Source organism: Amblyraja radiata, chromosome 6, assembly GCF_010909765.2.
Source record: "Amblyraja radiata isolate CabotCenter1 chromosome 6, sAmbRad1.1.pri, whole genome shotgun sequence".
In the NCBI taxonomy this organism is placed as follows: domain Eukaryota; kingdom Metazoa; phylum Chordata; class Chondrichthyes; order Rajiformes; family Rajidae; genus Amblyraja; species Amblyraja radiata.
This window is the reverse complement of record NC_045961.1, coordinates 97365465-97385726: the sequence shown is the minus strand read 5'-3', so window position 1 is coordinate 97385726 and position 20262 is coordinate 97365465. Positions and strand designations below refer to the sequence as shown.

General features: G+C 41.7%; 1 protein-coding gene across 2 annotated transcripts; it reads left to right on the top strand.

Moving 5' to 3' along the window:
* Positions 1-293: 293 nt before the first annotated feature.
* gtpbp6 (GTP binding protein 6 (putative)) lies at positions 294-17434 on the top strand. 2 transcript variants are annotated; one of them, XM_033023295.1, is made up of 10 exons: positions 294-1170; positions 4459-4596; positions 5040-5110; positions 5729-5859; positions 7967-8037; positions 9652-9810; positions 14011-14219; positions 15825-15973; positions 16452-16604; positions 16957-17434. In XM_033023295.1, exons 1-10 carry the CDS (start codon positions 705-707, stop codon positions 17078-17080), a joined length of 1671 nt encoding a protein of 556 aa, XP_032879186.1. In that variant the 5' UTR covers positions 294-704; the 3' UTR covers positions 17081-17434. The 2 variants fall into 2 exon arrangements, with proteins under 2 accessions (XP_032879186.1, XP_032879187.1); XM_033023296.1 differs by lacking the exons at positions 294-1170; positions 5040-5110 and having other exon boundaries at positions 4482-4596.
* The last annotated feature ends 2828 nt before the right edge of the window (positions 17435-20262 follow it).

Sequence of the window (20262 nt, the reverse complement as noted above, 5' to 3'; positions counted from 1 at the left end):
CTTCCACCCAGAGATGCGGCCTGTCCCGCGGGGCTACTCCAGCATTTTGTGTCTATATCTTCGATGTAAACATAGGAAGGAGTGAGCCTCTGCAATGTTTGGAGGTAAATTCTGTCCCTGTTAGACGGCTGAAGCTTGTTTTTTTGTGCATGATCAAAGGATGAAGGTTGTAGCACAGAATTCTGAATTGAGATTATTTCTCTGAAAATCCAAGCATCAATGTCTGGGTGTCAAGATTGGAGATTATTTCTCTGAAGATCCAAGCATCAATGTCTGGGTGTCAAGATTGGAGATTATTTCTCTGAAGATCCAAGCATCAATGTCTGGGTGTCAAGATTGGAGATTATTTCTATGAAGGCTTAACCTTAAGCATCAATTTCAGGTTGCCAAGAACCTGCAACATTTCCTGGTATTTAATCAGTCTGAAGAAGGGTCCCTACCCGAGAAGTCGTGCGTTTATTTCTCTCCCAGATGCTGCCTGGCCCGCTGAGTTCCTCCAGCAAGTTGTGTTTTGCTCAAGATTCCACCTTCTGCAGATCCTTGTGTGTCTTCTCAGCATTTAAATTTGGTTCCAGTGTTTTTGTTTTAATGCTGTACTCAACATGGCCGGAGCTGGTTATAGGGAATTGAGGATCAGTTGGCTAACATGAAGATGCCGTCAGCATGTGGGCTTGAAAACTTAAGTATTTTAACTTTGGTGTCAAATGCTGTTTGCAGCAATGGGATTGCTAAGGAATGTCTCTAAAATTCCTTTACTGTACCCTCTGAACAGACTACACTCTTGGAAAATATGTTTAATTCCATTACGTAGAAGGATACCCAACTTATTGTTTCTCCGGTCAAAACTGTCTCTGATGAATGGAAATGCCTCTCATAATCTAAGAGAAAATCAATGTCCCCAAAATTTATCACGCCACTTTGTCCGGTGTTTTGCCACAAGCGAATGTTTTTCTAAAAGCAACAAAGGTACCTGCAGTACAAAATCAAAAAGTGGAAAGCAAAGTGATGAGGATGATGAGGTGACAACAGAACATAACAGTGAAATCGAAGGCAGTGAATATGAAGAGCTGCTTCAGGAACAATTATCTGCTTTTTCTGAAGATGGACATAGAGTATTTATTGTCCATCCAAATGTCAAGTGGGGAGAGAAGAAACAATATCTCACCACAGGTAAAATTGTAATTAACTAATATAAAATACATTTCAATGTTATATACAAAAATGAGCTGCTTCAAAGATGTTTGTGGAAAATATAAGCTTATGGTGTAGGAGGTAACATATTAACATATATTGAAGGTTGCTGGCTAATGGGGGATAGAGAATAGAAACATAGAAAATAGGTGCATGAGTAGGGCATTTGGCCCTTCGAGCCTGCACTGCCATTCAGTATGATCATGGCTGATCATCCAACCCAGTATCCTGTACCTGCCTTCTCTCCATACCCCCTGATACCTTTAGCCACAAGGGCCACATCTAACTCCCTCTTAAATATAGCCAAATGAACTGGCCTCCAGCAAGAATAGGTATAAATGGGGCAAGATGTAATGAGTAGTGTACCACCAACTCTGAAGAAGGGTCTTGACCCGAAAAGTCACCCATTCCTTCTCTCCAGAGATGCTGTCTGTCCTGCTGAGTTACTCTATCATTTTGTGTCTATTTCGGTGTATAACTAGAACTACAGTTCCTTCCTACACATTTCATCTGCATCACCAGAGGACATAGGTTTAAGGTGAGGGGGGAAAAATTTAATAGGAACCTGAGAGACAACTTTTTCACAGAGTGGTGAGTATGGAACAAGCTGCCAGAGGAGATAGTTGAGGCAGGTACAATCATAGCATTTAAGAAACAGTTAGAAAAGGTACATGGATCAGACAGGATTAGAGGGATATGGGCCAAATACAGTCATTTAGGACTAGTAAGATGGAACATCTTGGCCAGAGTGGGCAAGCTGAGCCAAAAGGGCCTGGTCCATGCTGGAAAACTCTGAGCCTATCAGTGCTAGGACCAAAACATTTTACAATTTATATCAATGACAGGGATGAATGGACTGACGACATGACGGCAAACTTTGATGGAGGCGGGTATAATATGATTTGATCTGATTTGATTTGATTCAACTTTATTATTGCACAAATACGAGTACAGGTACAACGAAATGCAGTTTAGCATCTAATCAGAGTGCAAGGTAGTAAAAATACTGGTTAAAACAATATGTGCAATGTGGATGAATTAAACTAGTACATAGGTAATAAATATATACAGATAAAAGAGTATAAAGAAAGCTAGCGTCGGGCCTGTGAGTTCAGCAGGGTGATGGTATTTTGGAAAAAACTGTTCCTCAGCCTGCTTGTGCGAGACCTAAGGCTCCTGTACTGCCTCCCTAATGGGAGGAGGACAAATAGTCCATGGTTAGGGTGAGAGGGGTCCTTAATGATTTTCCAGGCCCGTCTCAAGACACCGTTTGCGGTGGAGGGCATCCATGACATAAAAACACATTGTGAAGAGGACAAGGGGGCAACAACGAGATATGTAGGTTAAGTGATTGGGAAATGATCTGGGAGAAGGAATACGGTGCAAGGAAATATGAAATTCTTTATTTTGGCAGAAAAATAAAAGGAATGCAATCAGACTATCTAACCGACGACCGATTACAGTTCTCCGAGGTGCAGAGAGATCTGAATGTCATTGCACATAATTTGCAAAAGACCAGTGCAGCAAGTATTTAGGAAAGTAACAGAAGTTTATTCTTTATTACTAGCGGAATTGAATGCACAGGTTGGGATATGCATCAGTTACATAGGGCATTGGTAAGATCACAATTGGTGTTGTGTGTGTACCATGTTGGTTACCTTATTTAAGGAAGGATGTTAATGGTTCATATTATAATTTATATAATTCACTTTACTTTTATGTTAAAATGAATTACAACACCCATATTAAAATTAAGTGCAAAAATATCCAAGAATAAAAACAGAAGAATAAATTCACATGGATAGCTACAAGTGATGGTGGAATACATTTCCATCGGTTGAAATAAGGGCAGGTTTAGTTTAGTTTAGAGATACAGCATGGAAACAGGCCCTTTGGCCTACCGAGTTCATTGATCACCTATTCACACTAGTTCTATGTTATCCCACTTTCTCATCTACTCTCTACACACTACGGGCAATTTACAGAGGCCAGTTAACCTACAAACCCATATGTCTTTTGGGATGTGAGTGGGAACTGGAGCACCTGGTGGAAACCCATGCGGTCCCAGGGAGAACGTGCAAACGCCACAAAGACAGCACCAGGGGCCAAGACTGAACCCGGGTCTCTGGTGCTGTAAGGCAGCAGCTGCACCACTGTGCCATCCTGTGCAGGTGGAAGGAGATAGAATCACAGTCATACAGAATGGAGCAGGCCTTTAGGCCACCAACTCCACATAATTTATGTGGAGAATTAAATGTCCTTTCAAACACTGACCATTGTTGGAGACAAATGTAGAAACATTATTTTAAAAGGAAATTTGATAGTCCCTTTGATAAACGAAATAACAAAGCAAGGACTGGGCAGACGAATAAGCATGTGAGGAAAACCATGGCAGACTCTTACACCAAATAATCTGTAACATGAGGGGAATGCACAGAGTCTTTAATAGCAACCTGAGCAGCAACTTTTTCACACACAGGGTGGTGGGTATATGGAAGCTGCCAGAGGAAGTTGTTAAGGCAGGTACTAGAAAAACATTTAAAAGACATTTGGACAGGTACATGGATAGAAATGGTGTAGACGAATATGGGCCAAACATGGTCAGGTAGGATTGTAATATTGCCAATGTTAACCGCTGTACAGGAAGGGAGCAAAGCAGTATAGTGGGAACTATAGGCCGGTTAGTCTAACCGGTTAGTCAATGGTAGGTAAGAGTCCATTATAAAGGATGAGGTTACGGAGTACAGAAGTTCATGATAAAATAGGCCAAAGTCATCATGGTTTTGTGGTTATGGGGAGAAGGCAGGAGGGGGAGATAGATAAGTCATGATTGAATGGCGAAGTAGACTTGATGGGCCGAATGGCCTAATTCTGCTCCTGTTACTTATAACCAGCATAGATGGGGCATCTTGCTCTGCATGGGCAGGTAGACACAAAGGGCATGTTCCCATGCTCTATGACTACATTGAATAATTGTGCTCTTGTCTGAATGTGACTGAAGACTGCATTAATATTGAAATTTAATCTTGCCATGCAATCTACTGCTGCAATTCATTTCTTCTGCAATTCAAAACTTAAAATATTCTTAATTTGCACTTTTCTCTTGTTAATTGTTTGCATATGTATTGGTTTTATAATTGTTTTCTCTTGTACATGAGCAGGGTATTTATTTGCCCTCTGGTGAGTTGGAGCTGGATTACTCTGACCTGGTGCTGTTGCACGTTGTACAGTTCAATTCATATTATTCTTTCTTTCTTCCTTCACAAGGTGAACTTCAGATGGCTGAAGCAGTTGCACTTGTGAATACCCTGCCCAACTGGCAAGTTGTTGATAAACTCATCCTTTCCACAAAAAGTCCAGATAACAAACTAATTTTTGGCAAAGGCAATTTTGAGACTCTTACAGGTAACAATTTCGTACAGGTCTTACAGACTCTTACTGGTAACAAAGAGTCTGAATTATATATTTTGAAAATGGTACTGATATCTAGATATATCTGTAGACTGCATTTTCCATTCACCAAACAAATAATTTGTAAATGTCTTACTGAACTTTATGAAAGTGCATTAAAAGTAACTTAATGTTATGAAGTTGCTGTAGCCTGCCATACAAGCTCACTTCAGTGAAACACTGGCTTCTTGGTACAGTAATGCACAATAGTATTGTTATTGGACCAAACTATTTTGGCAAAGCTTTGTTGCAGCAAAAGTCTTCTATTGTTATAAGATTTTCTTATACTCAAGACTACTGAGAAAATTTTGAAAACAATGAAGTGATTTTGAAGAGTAGCTGCTCTTGTAATGTAATTATGGTTTAAACAATTAAATTCAAATACAACTGTTTTACAGAAATAATAAAAGGGATGCCACAGATTACTGCCGTGTTTATGAACGTTGAAAGACTGTCTGCATTATCGGAGGTAAAGATGCATTTATCGTTAAGCAGAGCGCACTAAGTAAAAATAGTTCATGATGTATTACATTATATGTTGAATGATTAATGAAGAATTAGGAAAATTAAGCAGAGGAATAAAATTCAAGGTTTTTAGATTTTATTTTTGAGGATATTCCTTCCTCTGGCTTCACAATCCTTTTGTCTCACACCTTCTGTTTTAATTTCTGTCCTTTATCCCTTTGTCCAATCCTCTGCCTAACAAACCCCCTCTCGCCTGTGTTCACCTATTACCTGCCACACTTTGTCCTGACATTCTCCCCCCAGAATCAGACTGAAGAAGGATTCCTATCCGAAACGTTGCCTATCCATGTTTTCCAGAGATGCTGCCTGAACTGCTGAGTTACTCCAACATGTTGTGTCTTTAAAAGTATAGATAATTATGTTTTAACTGAAAGTTTATAAAAACTTTACACAATAGCTTTATTTTACAATAGGATGGTTTCAAAGGTATTCACCATTCTAATATAGAATCATCAGCAACAACAACAAAAAATACTTGGTTCATTATACTTATTTGCCATTTTATTCCATGGCTCATTTTGTGCAGAATAGTTCTTAAAATATTTGTTTCTATGTTTTTCAGAAAGAGTTAAAATCTGCTTGGGGCGTTCAAGTTTTTGACAGGTATTCCGTTGTCCTTCATATCTTCCGTTGCAATGCTCGTACCAAAGAGGCCAAAATGCAGATAGCACTCGCCGAGATCCCATACCTGAGGTAAGGCTGTACGCCCTTTTCATCATCAACACTGTTGCATAAATTGCTCACATTGTTAGACAGTACAATTTGTCACAAAGCGCTGTACTTTGATCTTTAATACTTGACACTGAATTCAGATTGAAAGAAAGTGTCAGCTCTCATAAGTTCATAAGTCATAGGAGCAGAATTAGACCATTGGGCCCATCGCCATTCATTCATGACCGGTCTATATTTCCTTCTCAATCTCCTACCTTCTCCCCATAACCCTTGACACCCTTACAAATCAAGAATATTAAACTCCGCCTTTTTATTTTTCCATAAGAAATGAAGATTAAATTCAGATTTCTTTGGTTCTCAACATTGTCTGTATAATTGGAATCTAATTTAATTTAGAGATCATGGCATGGAAACATGTCCTTCAGCCCACTGAAATCACGCTGACCATTGATCACCCATTCACACTAGTTCTATGTTATCCCACTTTTGCATGCACTCCCTATAGGTTGGAGGCCATCTTATAGAAGTCAATTAACATACAACCCCGCACATCTTCGGGACGCGGTCTGCAGAGCTCCAGTTAGAGCGGGGTCCGCAGCTTGGGATCCCTCGTGGGGGACGAAAAAGCTCCAAATGCCGGACCACGGCAACTTCTACCGCGGACGCGGCGTGGACTTACCATCAGGAGCGCGGTCCCTCGCTGGGGACCTCTGGAAGGGAGCTTCGACTGCTGGCCCTGCAGTCTGCAGTGCTTCTGGCTGCGGCGTGAACTTTAAATCTCCGACTGCCGGCCTGCGGCCTACGCCAACTTGAAGCAGCGGTCTCCGGTGGGGAGGCACCGTTTCAGGTCTTACCTGGACTTTTTACCTTGTCTGCACATTTGGATGCCCGCAGCGACGGCTGTGGAGGGTTAAGGTCCCGACAGCATAACCGGGTGGGGCCAGCAATGGCTGCCTCGCCAACAGTCCCTTTCTTCTTCGTTGTATTTTTAGTATGTGTTAAATGTATGTTTTTAGTGTCCTTCAGTTTGTTTTATGTGGGGGGTTGGGGGAAACCTTTTCTAACCTCTTACCTTTAATGCGATTTTTTTTCCGTACCGTATCTCCGTCCGCCCTGCGGCCTAACATCGAGGAGTTGGCGGCCTTTGTTGGAGACTGACTTTGAGAGCTCCACCGTGGAAGCCTGTGGGACTTCAACATCGCGGAGCTCGCGATCCCTTTGCCAGGGATCGACCTCTGAGCTCTACCGCGCTTGCCTGCAGACTTTAACATCGTGGAGCTCGCGGTCTATGGTTAGAGACCGACATCGGGATCTCCAAGCTGCAGGTGCTTCGACCGCCCCAACACGGGAGCTTCCACTGCCCCGACGTGGGGGCTTCGACCGCCGGCTTCGGGTGCTTTGATCGTACCAACGGATGGTTCGACTGCCCCGACCACGGAGTAAAAATGTGGACGAAGATTAGATTTTATTGCCTTCTATCACAGTGAGGAATGTGGGGAATCGGCTGTGGTGGATGTTTATGTTGACTTTTATGTAGCTGCGCGTCTTGTTGCTTTTATTTAGTATAGCTGTATGGTAATTCGCATATCACTGTACCTTAATTGGTACACGTGACAATAAAAGACATTTGAAACGTAGTAAGGATCAAACCCAGATCCCTGGAACTGTAAGGCAGCAACTCTACTGCTGCGCCACTGGGCAGCCTTATTATAACAACATTTAAAAGACATTATCCAAGTACATCAATAGGAAACCTTCACAGGAATAAGGGCCAAGCACGCAGGCCAGTGAGACTAATGCAGATGGGGCATCTTGGCTGGCATCGGCTAATGGGACTGAAGTGCCTGTTTCTGTGCTGTATGACTCTATGACACAACCAAAGTGGAAGCAAGCCATCCTCCATCCTAATACAAAGAAGCACTTGCTCACATCGAAAAGATGTTAAACATTCAAATTCTGGGGTTATATGAGCTTTAATTTATTTTTTACTTTTAAAATATAATTTGTATTTTGTAAAATTGTACTACAGTAGGCACTGGTTCTAAACAGGATTTACTGAAATGCAGCCTCTTCTTATGGGAGTCTTCTGCCGATTTGAATTAAATATTGTTTTGCCTTTATTTGGCAGGTCCCAGCTGAGAAATGAATTTGCCCACTTAGACCAACAAGGCGGTGGATCCAGATATATTATGGGGTCAGGTAATATTTCAACTCTTTCATGCCTTTCATCAGCTAAGTTACTTACCAATATCATTGGTTCATATGGTGGCCTTCCTTGCAAGAGGATTTGAATACGTGGGGAGAGACAAGTCTTTGCCTTCCATCACAGTGAGGAGGAGACTCACTGTGATGGATGTTTATGTAAATTGAATTGTGTTGGTGTGTGTCTTGGTTCTTTTTTTTGTATGGCTGCAGAAACCAAATTTTGTTTGAACCTCATGTGAGGTTCAAATGATAAATAAAAGGTATTGTATTGTATTGTATTGTATCATGTTCCAACTAAATGGTATCCTAGAGAGACCACGTCTTTAATATATACAGTTCTAGTTTCCTACCTAAGAAAGAATATGCCTATAAAATACGAAGTGCAGCAAAGGTTAGCTCGATTGATTCCTGGGATGGCAGATTTGCCATTATAGGGTGTTTAAGCAAACTGATTTCTGTACATTTTGGAGTTTAGAAGATGAGAAAAAATGTCTTAAATGAGATGGTAATGAATCAGTGGAACTTTGACCCCAGAGAACTGGAGATCTGAAATTCTGCATATAATTGAGGCAGAAATCAATTGTTTTTGGATTTTAAGATATTATATATGGGGTGCTTGTATTTTTATCTTTTTATAATGTAAGAGGCAGATCTAGTCTATACATTCCCATCTGTCCCATTCACCCATGTAATTCTTTCTAATTCCGTTTATTTCACATGCCTATCAATTCCTCTGATTTTCCTATCACTCACGTTATACTAGGACTAATTTGAAGTGACCATTTAGTCTGCCAGTCAGCACTTATCTGGAATGTGGGAGGAAACTGGAGCACCCAGGGAAACCATTTCTTGGGAGATGTTACACACAAATGGGATCAAACTCAGGTTGATGGAACTGAGAGGCAATAGCATTACTCACAGGGGACACAAGAGACTGCAGATGCTGGAACCTGGAGCAACAAACTATCTGCTGAAGAAACTCAGCGTGCCAGGCAGCACTTGTGGAGGGAAATGGACACTCAATGTTTCCGATTGGGACACTTCATCTGGACTGAAAAAAATAGAGGGGAGCCAGCAAGTATAAAGAGGTGAGGGGGCGGGATGAGGCAAGCGGTAGGTGGATCCAGGTGAGGAGGAGTTGTGTGCTACTCACTACACCACTGTGCCGCCCACCAGTATTTGTAGAGAGGTGCAGCTGATGTAAGATTTCTTATTGAATGGCAGAAATGGCCTGTGGGGCTGAGTGGCCTACTCCTGCTCATACTTGGCGCAGTGGCAGAGCAGTAGAGCTACTGACTTACAGCGCCGGAGACCCGGGTTCTATCCTGACTACGAGTGCTTGTCTTTACGGAGTTTGTACGTTCTACCTCTGACCTGCTTGGGTTTTTTCCAAGATCTTCGATTTCCTCCCACGCTCCAAAGACGTACAGGTTTGTAGGTTAATCCGATTGGTATAAATGTAAAATTGTCCCTAGTGTATGTAGGGCAGTGCTAATATGCGGGGATCGCTGGTCGGTATGGACTCGGTGGGCCGAGCTGTATCTCTAAACTAAACTACTTCGTGCATTCTTATGGTTCAGACAATTTCATACAATCACCATTTTCCAGGTGAGACCTTCATGGAGGTTCAGCAACGCCTCCTCAAGGAGAGGGAACTAAAGATTAGAGGAGCCTTGGAGAAGTTAAGAAAAAAACGACAGTTGCTGAGAACTCAACGCAAACGCAGAGAGTTCCCAATTATTTCTGTCATGGGCTACACTAACTGCGGTGAGTTCAACATTCGGTAAAAATCTGATACAATTAAAATTCAGTATAATGCTCAAGTGATATATTTTCCCCTGTTCTTTCCCCATTCAAAAATAACTATAATTTAAGTAAACATCCTCTATGTTCATTAATTAGTTAAATTACTTTATTATTATCACGTGTACCAAAGTACAGTGAAAATCTTTTTGTTGTGTGCTATCTAGTCAGCGAAAAGACCATACATTATTATAATCAAGCAGTCCACAGTGTACAGATATGTGATAAAGGGATTGATGTTGAGATAAGAGTCCAGTAAAGTTCGATCTAAGATAGTTCGAGCATCTGCAATGAGATAGATGGTAGCTCAGGAGCACACCCTAGTTGGTGATAGGATGGTTCAGTTGTCTGAGAACAGCTGGGAAGAAACTGTCCCTGAATCTGGAGATATGCGTTTTCATACTTTTGTACCTCTTGCCTGATGGAAGAGATCCGAAGAGGGAGTGACCAGGGTGAGATCCATCCTTGCTTATGTTGGTAGCCTTGCTGAGGCAGCGTGAAGTGTTTGTCAATAGAAGGGAGGTTGGTTTGCGTGATGGTCTGGGCTATGTCCACAACTCTCTACAATTCCTTGCAGTCTTGGATGGAGCTGTTCCCAAACCATACTAGGATGCATTTCGATAAAATGTTTTCTACAGTGCATCTGTAGATGTCGGTGGGAGTTGTTGGGGACATGTCGAACTTCCTAAGCCTTCTAAGAAAATAGAGGCATTGGTGCACTCTTTCTTGGCCATTGCTTCGATGTGGCTAGTTCAGGACAAATTGCTGGTGATATTATCTCCTAAGAACTTCAACCATCTCTACTTTGGCGTCATGAATGGAGGAAAGTGCATCCTTATAGCCTGGGGAATCGCATGATTCAGTGGCCTTAGTCATCTTCTATGTTCTTACTGTATATAATAAATAACTAAAGTAATAGTAAAGAATATTTCCATCAATGCTTACATTAATGAAATTCGGTGTACTTGGTTCTTGGTTTCTTGGTCCTCCAAAATATTCCAAATGGAATTTAAACTGGAGGTGGTGAAGGGAGGGCTTAAGCCAGAAAGGGTTATTGGGAACATGCAAGGTACATGCAAAGGAATATTTTTGGTTCTACTCCAGAAAACAGAAAATGAAGAACAATTGGGTGATTTTTATATGCTACAAATGCTGCATCACAGTCCATTATTGTTAATGCCTTTGGGGAATTTTTAACACAGCACCAAAGGTCGTTGCTGGGTCTTCAGCACCTGGGTCTTTTTATGGGTTAGTCTAACATCGGTAGTGGGGAAACTGCTAGAGTCAGTTATTAAAGATGGGATAGCAGCACATTTGGAAAGTGGTGAAATCATTAGACAAAGTCAGCATGGATTTACAAAAGGTAAATCATGTCTGACGAATCTTATAGAATTTTTCGAGGATGTAACTAGTAGCGTGGATAGGGGAGAACCAGTGGATGTGGTGTATCTGGACTTCCAGAAGGCTTTCGACAAGGTCCCACATAAGAGATTAGTATACAAACTTAAAGCACACGGCAGTGGGGGTTCAGTATTGATGTGGATAGAGAACTGGCTGGCAAACAGGAAGCAAAGAGTAGGAGTAAACGGGTCCTTTTCACAATGGCAGGCAGTGACTAGTGGGGTACCGCAAGGCTCAGTGCTGGGACCCCAGCTATTTACAATACATATTAATGATCTGGATGAGGGAATTGAAGGCAATATCTCCAAGTTTGTGGATGACACTAAGCTGGGGGCAGTGTTAGCTGTGAGGAGGATGCTAGGAGACTGCAAGGTGACTTGGATAGGCTGGGTGAGTGGGCAAATGTTTGGCAGATGCAGTATAATGTGGATAAATGTGAGGTTATCCATTTTGGTGGCAAAAACAGGAAAGCAGACTATTATCTAAATGGTGGCCGACTAGGAAAAGGGGAGATGCAGCGAGACCTGGGTGTCATGGTACACCAGTCATTGAAAGTAGGCATGCAAATGAGGAAATATATAATAAAATTGCTCAAATGATAAGTTCTTAAGGAACTTGTGTTAAGTTGCAAGAGAAGGGTTTGGAGTTGGGACTTTCAGAAATACATGCCTCCACAAAGAAATAAAGAACAAAGAACACACACAGGAGAACAGATGGCTTATCATAACATGGAAAGGTTGATCTGAATAGGCATATCTTTATTTATTGCTTTGAAGCAATAATAATAATAATAACTTTATTTATAAAGCACTTTAAACAACTACAATCATGCTGTGAGAAGTTGTAGTTGGTTTAGGTTGCTGTTTATAATGGAAGTTGTAAATGGGATCTTTCTCCATGACATGGGCACCATCCTTCTTCCTTTGTGACACATCTCAGAGTTTGGCTGTGTCATTTAAGGCGATTTATGGTTGCCTATGTTGGATTGTAGGCACCAAGGGTAGATACTAGTCTGTGAGATGGTTTGTGCTGTTTACATGTGTTTATGTTGGGATAAGAGATAAGGCATAGGTGATGGTTGTGTGACCTTTGCAAAAGGATTTCTTATGGTTACCAGAAACTGAGAAAGTAATTCTGTTTTGATCTTTCATTTGTTGTGAGGAATGCTTTTAGTGAAGAGGCTTTTACATTCTTTTCTTCCAGAGATAGTAGGGGGAGGTTGTAATACAGAATGAAATTTGACCCGAGCTTGGGAAGAAGCAATCAAGTGTGACAATTAATGGCCTTTATGTGTCTGTAGTTGGGAATTGTGTGATTAGAATTTTGTCTTTTATCACTTTGTAAGAATGAGGCAAAACTCATCTTTAATCTTTGTAATCCATAAGTAACTGTATTTTAACTATGTGGTTGTAAGAAAATTAATTGTGAAGTGTATTGTGTTTAATTACGATTGTAAGTATTAGACTTTGTTTAAATCGGAAGTTTTAGAAATAACTTTCTCTTCCAAAAGTGAAAATATGTTTTGTATGTATGTGTTGTGTGATTGCTGTATTATGTATATATTCTGAGAATTAGTTGTATATCTGTGGTTTTACTTTATTGAAATAAAATGATTTTGAGAAAAGAGGTTGAAGAAACCACAGAGGGGAAGAAGGTTGTAAAGGGGCTGGAAAAGGGAAAATCATGTGACTATACGCGTTGTCAATCAATGGAAAGGATTTAGTTGATTGGTTAATGCAAATAAGTTAAATGTATGGTAAACCATAATGATTGGTTAATAGTTTGCCACTCCTTTTGTACTATCCTTGTCTATTACTTATATAATGTGTTACATTTATGCCAAAGTCAGTAGTTCTTTCGACCAGCCCCAGAGTTTCTAACTCTGTGTTGGAAGGTTTAAAGAATTATCCAGCGCTGACAGAATAAAGAATTGATTTTAGCAGCAATGGTTTGACTCAAGTTTTCTTGAATTAGACTGGCAAAAAGAACTCATTTTAACACAGGTGCAGCAGGCAGTGAAGAAAGCGAATGGTATGTTAGCTTTCATAGCAAAAGGATTTGAGTATAGGAGCAGGGAGGTTCTACTGCAGTTGTACAGGGTCTTGGTGAGACCACACCTGGAGTATTGCGTACAGTTTTGGTCTCCAAACCTGAGGAAGGACATTATTGCCATAGAGGGAGTGCAGAGAAGGTTCACCAGACTGATTCCTGGGATGTCAGGACTGTCTTATGAAGAAAGACTGGATAGACTTGGTTTATACTCTCTAGAATTTAGGAGATTGAGAGGGGATCTTATAGAAACTTACAAAATTCTTAAGGGGTTGGACAGGCTAGATGCAGGAAGATTGCTCCCGATGTTGGGGAAGTCCAGGACAAGGGGTCACAGCTTAAGGATAAGGGGGAAATCCTTTAAAACCGAGATGAGAAGAACTTTTTTCACACAGAGAGTGGTGAATCTCTGGAACTCTCTGCCACAGAGGGTAGTCGAGGCCAGTTCATTGGCTATATTTAAGAGGGAGTTAGATGTGGCCCTTGTGGCTAAAGGGATCAGGGGGTATGGAGAGAAGGCAGGTACAGGATACTGAGTTGGATGATCAGCCATGATCATATTGAATGGCGGTGCAGGCTCGAAGGGCCGAATGGCCTACTCCTGCACCTATTTTCTATGTTTCTAAAGCATTGGAAGGTTTTATAAAACATGTCAAACTTTTCTTCCCAATGGAATATGTTTTAATCCCGGTGCCTTTCATATTTTCAACTCAGGCAAAACCACTCTGATCAAAAGCCTGACTGGAGACGCGGGTCTTCACCCTAGAGATCAGCTGTTCGCTACACTCGATGTTACCACTCATGCTGGCTTGACTCCGAGTCGCATGACAGTCCTTTATGTTGACACCATTGGATTTCTCTCTCAACTTCCCCACAAATTAGTTGAATCCTTCTCGGCCACACTGGAGGATGTGGCGTATTCAGTAAGTTTTGTTTTCTAAATGTAATATTGATTATCAAGTGCATAGGCTTGTTATTTTTAAAAGCCATGGAATGTATCTTGTTTCAGCTAGAGGGTTCTGCCGGGGTTACTTGAAGTTAGAGAAATCAATATTCATACCACTGGGTTGTAAGTTGCCCAAGCAAAATATGAGGTGCTGTTCCTCCAGTCGCACCAGCTTCTCGTTTTCACCCAATAAACATCTAACAATGGCCTGTTTCCTTTATCATTGTTAATTTTTTGCATATCTTTTGTTTATTGCTCTATATCTCTCTATATCGTTTATTGCTCTATATCTCTCTATATCGCTCCATATCTCTCTGTCGTCATCTATATCTCTCGCTCCCCTTTCCCGTGACTTTCAGTCTGAAGAAGGGTCTCGACCCGAAACGTCACCCATTCCTTCTCTCCAGAGATGCTGCCTGTCCCGCTGAGTTACTCCAGCTTTTTGTGTCTATGAAAGGTTAATTCATAGTTGTTTGCATTTATAATATTCGGGTGACACGGCTGGTAGAGTTGCTGCCTCGCAGCGCCAGAGACCTGGATTTGATCCTGATCTCAAGCGCTGTCTGTGTGGAGTTTGCACGTTCTCCCTGTGACCGCTTGGGTTTCAACCACATGCTCCTGTTTCCTACCACATACCAAAGACCCGTGAGTTTGTAGGTTAATTGGCCTCTGTAAATTGCCCCTAGTGTGTAGGAAGTTGGGATAAGATAGAACTAGTGTGAATGGGTGATCAGTGGTTGGCGTGGACTCGGTGGCCCGAAGTGCTTGTTTCCATGCTGTATCTTTTACATAAAACAGTACAGCACAGGGACAGGCCCTTCTGCCCACATGAGACCGAATTATGCCATGACCAACTCCTATCTGCCTGCACATTATCCATATCCTTCCTTTCCCTCTATATCCATCTGCTCATCCAAATGTCCCTTAAATGTTCATCCAAATGTCGCTTAAATGTCCCTTAAATGCGAAATCATAATTGCCACAATCACCATCTGCAGTAGTGCATTCCAGGCACTCACCACCCTCTGTGTGTAAAGAAAATCTCCCGCGCATATCCTTTAAACGTTGCTCCTTCACTTTAAAGCTATGCCCAAGACATAAATATATTTTTATTGCATTATATTAGACAGGGCGTTATTCATGTTAATTTGGATGAACTGGTCATTTGCTGTGAGTGTCATTTATCCTTTTTTTCGGAGCAATGCTCAATCTGGCCCTGAGCACTCTCAGTATTGAGAAGTAAAGGGCATTCATAGTAACCAGAACTATCATTAGATGATCTGCCACATCAAAATATAATGTCTAATTTTGAGTACCTACATCAGGAGGAATATCAAAGAGAGGATGCCACAGAAGAGGCTTCATGATGATAGAAAACGTACACAAGAGAGGATAGAGAAACTGGAGCACTTCAAAAGAACAAAGAAGAATTAGTGTGAATCTAATAAACTCATTCAGAACCATGAAAAGAAAGTTAGAAACTGCAAAAATGTATTCCCATTCTTCCAGTGTTGCATGAGCTCGGCTCCCATAAAAATGTAGTTTCTTAATTATTTTCCTTTCTCTCTTTATATATTTCCAGGATGTTATAGTTCACGTCAGAGACATAAGTCACCCTGAAACTGTCAACCAGAAAGTGAATGTGTTAAATATTCTCAAGAATCTCCAATTGCCAAATGAACTATTAAATTCTATTATTGAAGTCCATAATAAAATTGATTTGGTGAACAGGTAAGAACATTGTAATTGATGGGCATACTACAAAACATATATAATGCCCAAAGGCATATTTCACATAAATATTATATTTCCTTGCTTTTTTTATGACATGGAGAGATGCCATTTGGTGTATCGAATCATAGACCCAAATGAACGCCTGCATCCTAATCAATATTTATTCATCCTGAGTTTGGCCTGCATGCAGGTATAGCATAGAACAGAACATGGGTTAGGGGAATATGGGCAAACAGGACTAGCTTACATGGGGCATACAAGGAACTGCAGATGCTGGTTAACAAAGTAAAGACGCAAAGTGCTGGAGTAACTCAGTGGGCCAGGTAGCATCACCAGAGATGCCGCCTGACTCGTTAAGTTACTCCAGCACTTTGTATCTTTTTTAGATGGGACATATTGGCCAGCAGGGCCCGTTTCAGGTCTGTTTGACTTTGATTCATCTCAGACACTGGAGGGTAATTTTTCCACCTTACAGTTATCAACCCGCAGATCCGAACACCATTGCAATTTCAGCCCTTCATGGACTTGGAATGGATGACCTAAAAAAGAAAATTGAGGAGGCAGTTTTGCAAGCAACAGGAAAACTAATCCTCACCATCAAAGTAAATTTGGCTGGGCCTCAATTAAGGTAAGAATTAAATCACATATCTTCTGAACAAAGTTCTTTTGTTTACATAGTGAAAATGAGCACAGTGCAGATTCAATCTCGATCACTTGTGTTAAATGCAGAATATCGTGTCAGAATTCAAAGGAACAAACTGTTCAGATTAGTAAACATAGTCACTATCGTAGTGTGTACTTAATACAAGCGACAGAGGATGAAGTTCTACACCAGTTAGTGTTCAAGATCATTTTTAAAGAATTAACTTGTATTGCTCAAAGAAAGCGCGTTTGTTCAGTACAAGTTTCTCATGGATCACTGAACAGAAAGGATCACTTAACGACGCAGACCTGTAACACTGTGCCTTTCATCTCTCCAGCTGGTTGTACAAGGAAGCCACTGTGCAGGAAGTGGACGTCTTGCCAGAAGACGGTCTGGCCAACGTGCACGTGATCATCAGTCGCTCTGCGTACGGGAAATACAGGAAGCTGTTGCAGCCTTGACGTAAAAAGCTTTTCTATATTCCTGAAGATCCTTATCGTTTTTCTCCTGCCCTGCTAGAGGCGAAGGCTTATACAAAAAAACACCCCACCACTGAGGAATGTCTGGAGAATGATAATGAAGTGCAACAATCATCGTTCCGTGGGGAAACATGGCCAGTTTGCACACAGCAAGATCCCACAAATGACAGCGAGACGAGTCGGCACAGTCGACTAGATTACTGGGAGTGTTCCTGGCTCTTTCTATATGCAGTCTTTCATTACTTCAAGAGGCAGACAGAACTGTACTTTATCTCATACAAAGAATGAATGCTTAAACAAATAAAATTCCATTCAATAAATAAGTTATAAAAAGCACGTATCCCGACTACGGGTGCTGTCTGTACAGATTTTTTACATTCTCCACGTGACTGCGTGGGGTTTCTTCAAGATCGTCAGTTTCCTCCCACACTCCAAAGACGTACAGGTTTGTAGGTTAATTAGCTTGGTATAAAAACATTTTAAAATGTCCGTAGTGTGTGTAGGATAGTGTTAATGGGCAGAAATCACTGGTCGGTGCAGACTCAGTGGGCCTAAGGGCCTGTTTCCGCATTGTATTCCTGAACTAAAAAGAATAAGCGAGTTCGGTATTCCGAAAAACGCAAGGAATCATGGGATTTGACAAAGGTCGAATCCTTTAAATAAAAATTGAACAAAGCGCTGTTGATTCAGTGAGTATAGTTTGGGTCCCATATTTTCTCTTTTTTCGGTGGGGGGGGGGGGGGGGGGGGGGGAAGAGACCCGCAAGCGCTGCGGAACCCCCACTGGACCGTCCCCCGCCCCCCCCCCCCAATTGAGATATCCGGACCAACAGGACACCGAACCCCAGGGCCAGCGTGGAGAAGCGCCAACCCCAGCTCGCCTCCGCCTCTCCAGCCGGGCCAACTGACAGCCCGGATCGCCAACACCAGCGGCCCCAGACCCACGGGACCCACAGACAGCTCCAACTCCAGCCAAACCCTGCTCCAACTCCAGAGGAACCCGTTCCCCGATGGGCCGCTACAGCGACAAGTGCCAATTCGCCCACGGCATCAGCCGCTACCCCAAGTACAAGCCTTACCTTGCACACCACCAGCTTCTGCCCCTACGGTACCTGCTGCCACTTCATCCACAACCTCGAGGAGGAGTTCAGGGCTCAGCCTCCTGGCCACGCCTGGCACTAGGTGAGAGAATGAGAAGTGCTTTCAACTAACTATGGTGTGTACCACGGGGCAAGAAACAATACCAAGCTCTGACAATAAAGTTCCCACAGCTAATTAATCTTCCGGCAATATTTATCTATACTTTAATGAAGTAGTAAGAGCTAGCCAGTAAAACCCCTTGGTACACGCCATCTTTAGTTAAAAGCACTTCTCATTCTCTCACCTCATCGGAGCCCATTTGGCCCATCAATGCCAGCTCTTGGGCAATTGGTACAGTCTCATATCCCCATTCCTTGTAACCTATTCTTCCTCACATGCCCTTAAACTTTCCCAATTCATAAGAGCAGAATTAGGCCATTCGGCCCATCAAGTCTACGCCATTCAATCGTGGCTGATTGATCTTTCCTTCTTAACCCCATTCTGCATTCACCACCTTAAAAAAAACATAGAGAGAAGGACAGGAATTTAGGCAACAGATAAAATTCTGGACTAACATAAGTAAATATGCTCTAAATTTTATTTTTTAATATATATATATATATATATAGTTTGCATCAATGCAATTTGTAACAGTTACAAGTACAATATCAGCTTGCATTGCAAACTTTCAAAAAGTGCTAGATATGTATTCCTGAGGCTACAAAGTTAAAGTAGACTGGCTGTTGAATACTCTAAATAATCCTTGCATTCTTCATGATCATCATATTATTTGTTACTAATAATAGAGAGATTATGGCTTTAATTGGCATTATGAAAAGTTAAGGGCCTGTCCCACCTTCCCGAGTTACTCATGAATTCTCCCGAGTTTTCCCCTTGATTCAAACTCGGAGAATGTCCGTAGGAGTCCGTAGATATATCGTAGCGGCTCGTTATGCCAGCCGCAGGTACTCGGGGCATCAGGTAGGTCGGGACGTTTTTTCCAGCATGACAAAAAAGTCCACGAGTAAAAAGATAGTCGGGAGGCGGAATTCGTAGATCACAAAAATCTTGATTTTTTTTTAAGGTCCTTTCAACTCGGCAGAGGACGAGGGAACGTGGGGCAGGCCCTTAAATCGGCCAAATACCTGGAAAGAAATCACATCTATTGGGAGTGCAGCTTGGGATTGGATCCATCGTATAATTTAGTTTAAAGATATATAGCACGCATTCAGGTCTTTCAGCCCAACAAGTTCACCCGAACCATCGATCAACCGCTCATACTAGTTCTATGTTATTCCACATTCTCAGCCAATCTACATATTAGGGGAAAGTTTAGAGGCCAATTAACCTACAAACCCACACGTCTTTGGGACGTGGAGGAAACTGGAGAGTTTGGAGGAGACCCATGCAGTCACGGAGAAAACATGCAAACTCCACACAAATAGCACCTGAGGTCAGGATCAAACCTGGGTCTCTGGTGCTGTGAGGCAGCTGTGCTACCAGCTGTGGCAATATCCCACCCGTATAATATAGTGGAACTGTGCCATTGTTTCATTAAATTAGGATAACTATTGGTGAAAATAATACAACCAATTTCAGCAATACCTACCTCGTTACATTTTCACCAGTGGGACATGAGGGAGTGTTTAGTTTTAAACCTCGTCCAAAAATCTCCCTCCAACGTTCACACAGTGAGGTCAAAGGGCAGCAAGCAAATCAATGCTCGCTTAATCTGCGCGAGGAGATGGTAATTTATTGCAATCCAGGAAAAGAACAAGGGAGCAAGTTTCTTTCATATGGTCCATTATCCGGTTGGTAACGTACACATGAAAGCATGCTACACTCTGTTAAATTCAATGGAAGTAAAACAATATGGAACTAACTACCACAGGAACATGTAGTGGTGGGTACGATTATGTTTAAAATACATTTAGACGTACATGGATAGACTATTTGACACAACGGAGACAAGATGGGCCAAATAATCTCTTTCTATGCTGTCTGATTTTGAACATATGAAGATGTTTCCCGACCCGAAACGTCACCCATCTTTTACTGAGCTACTCCAGCACTTTGTGTCTAACA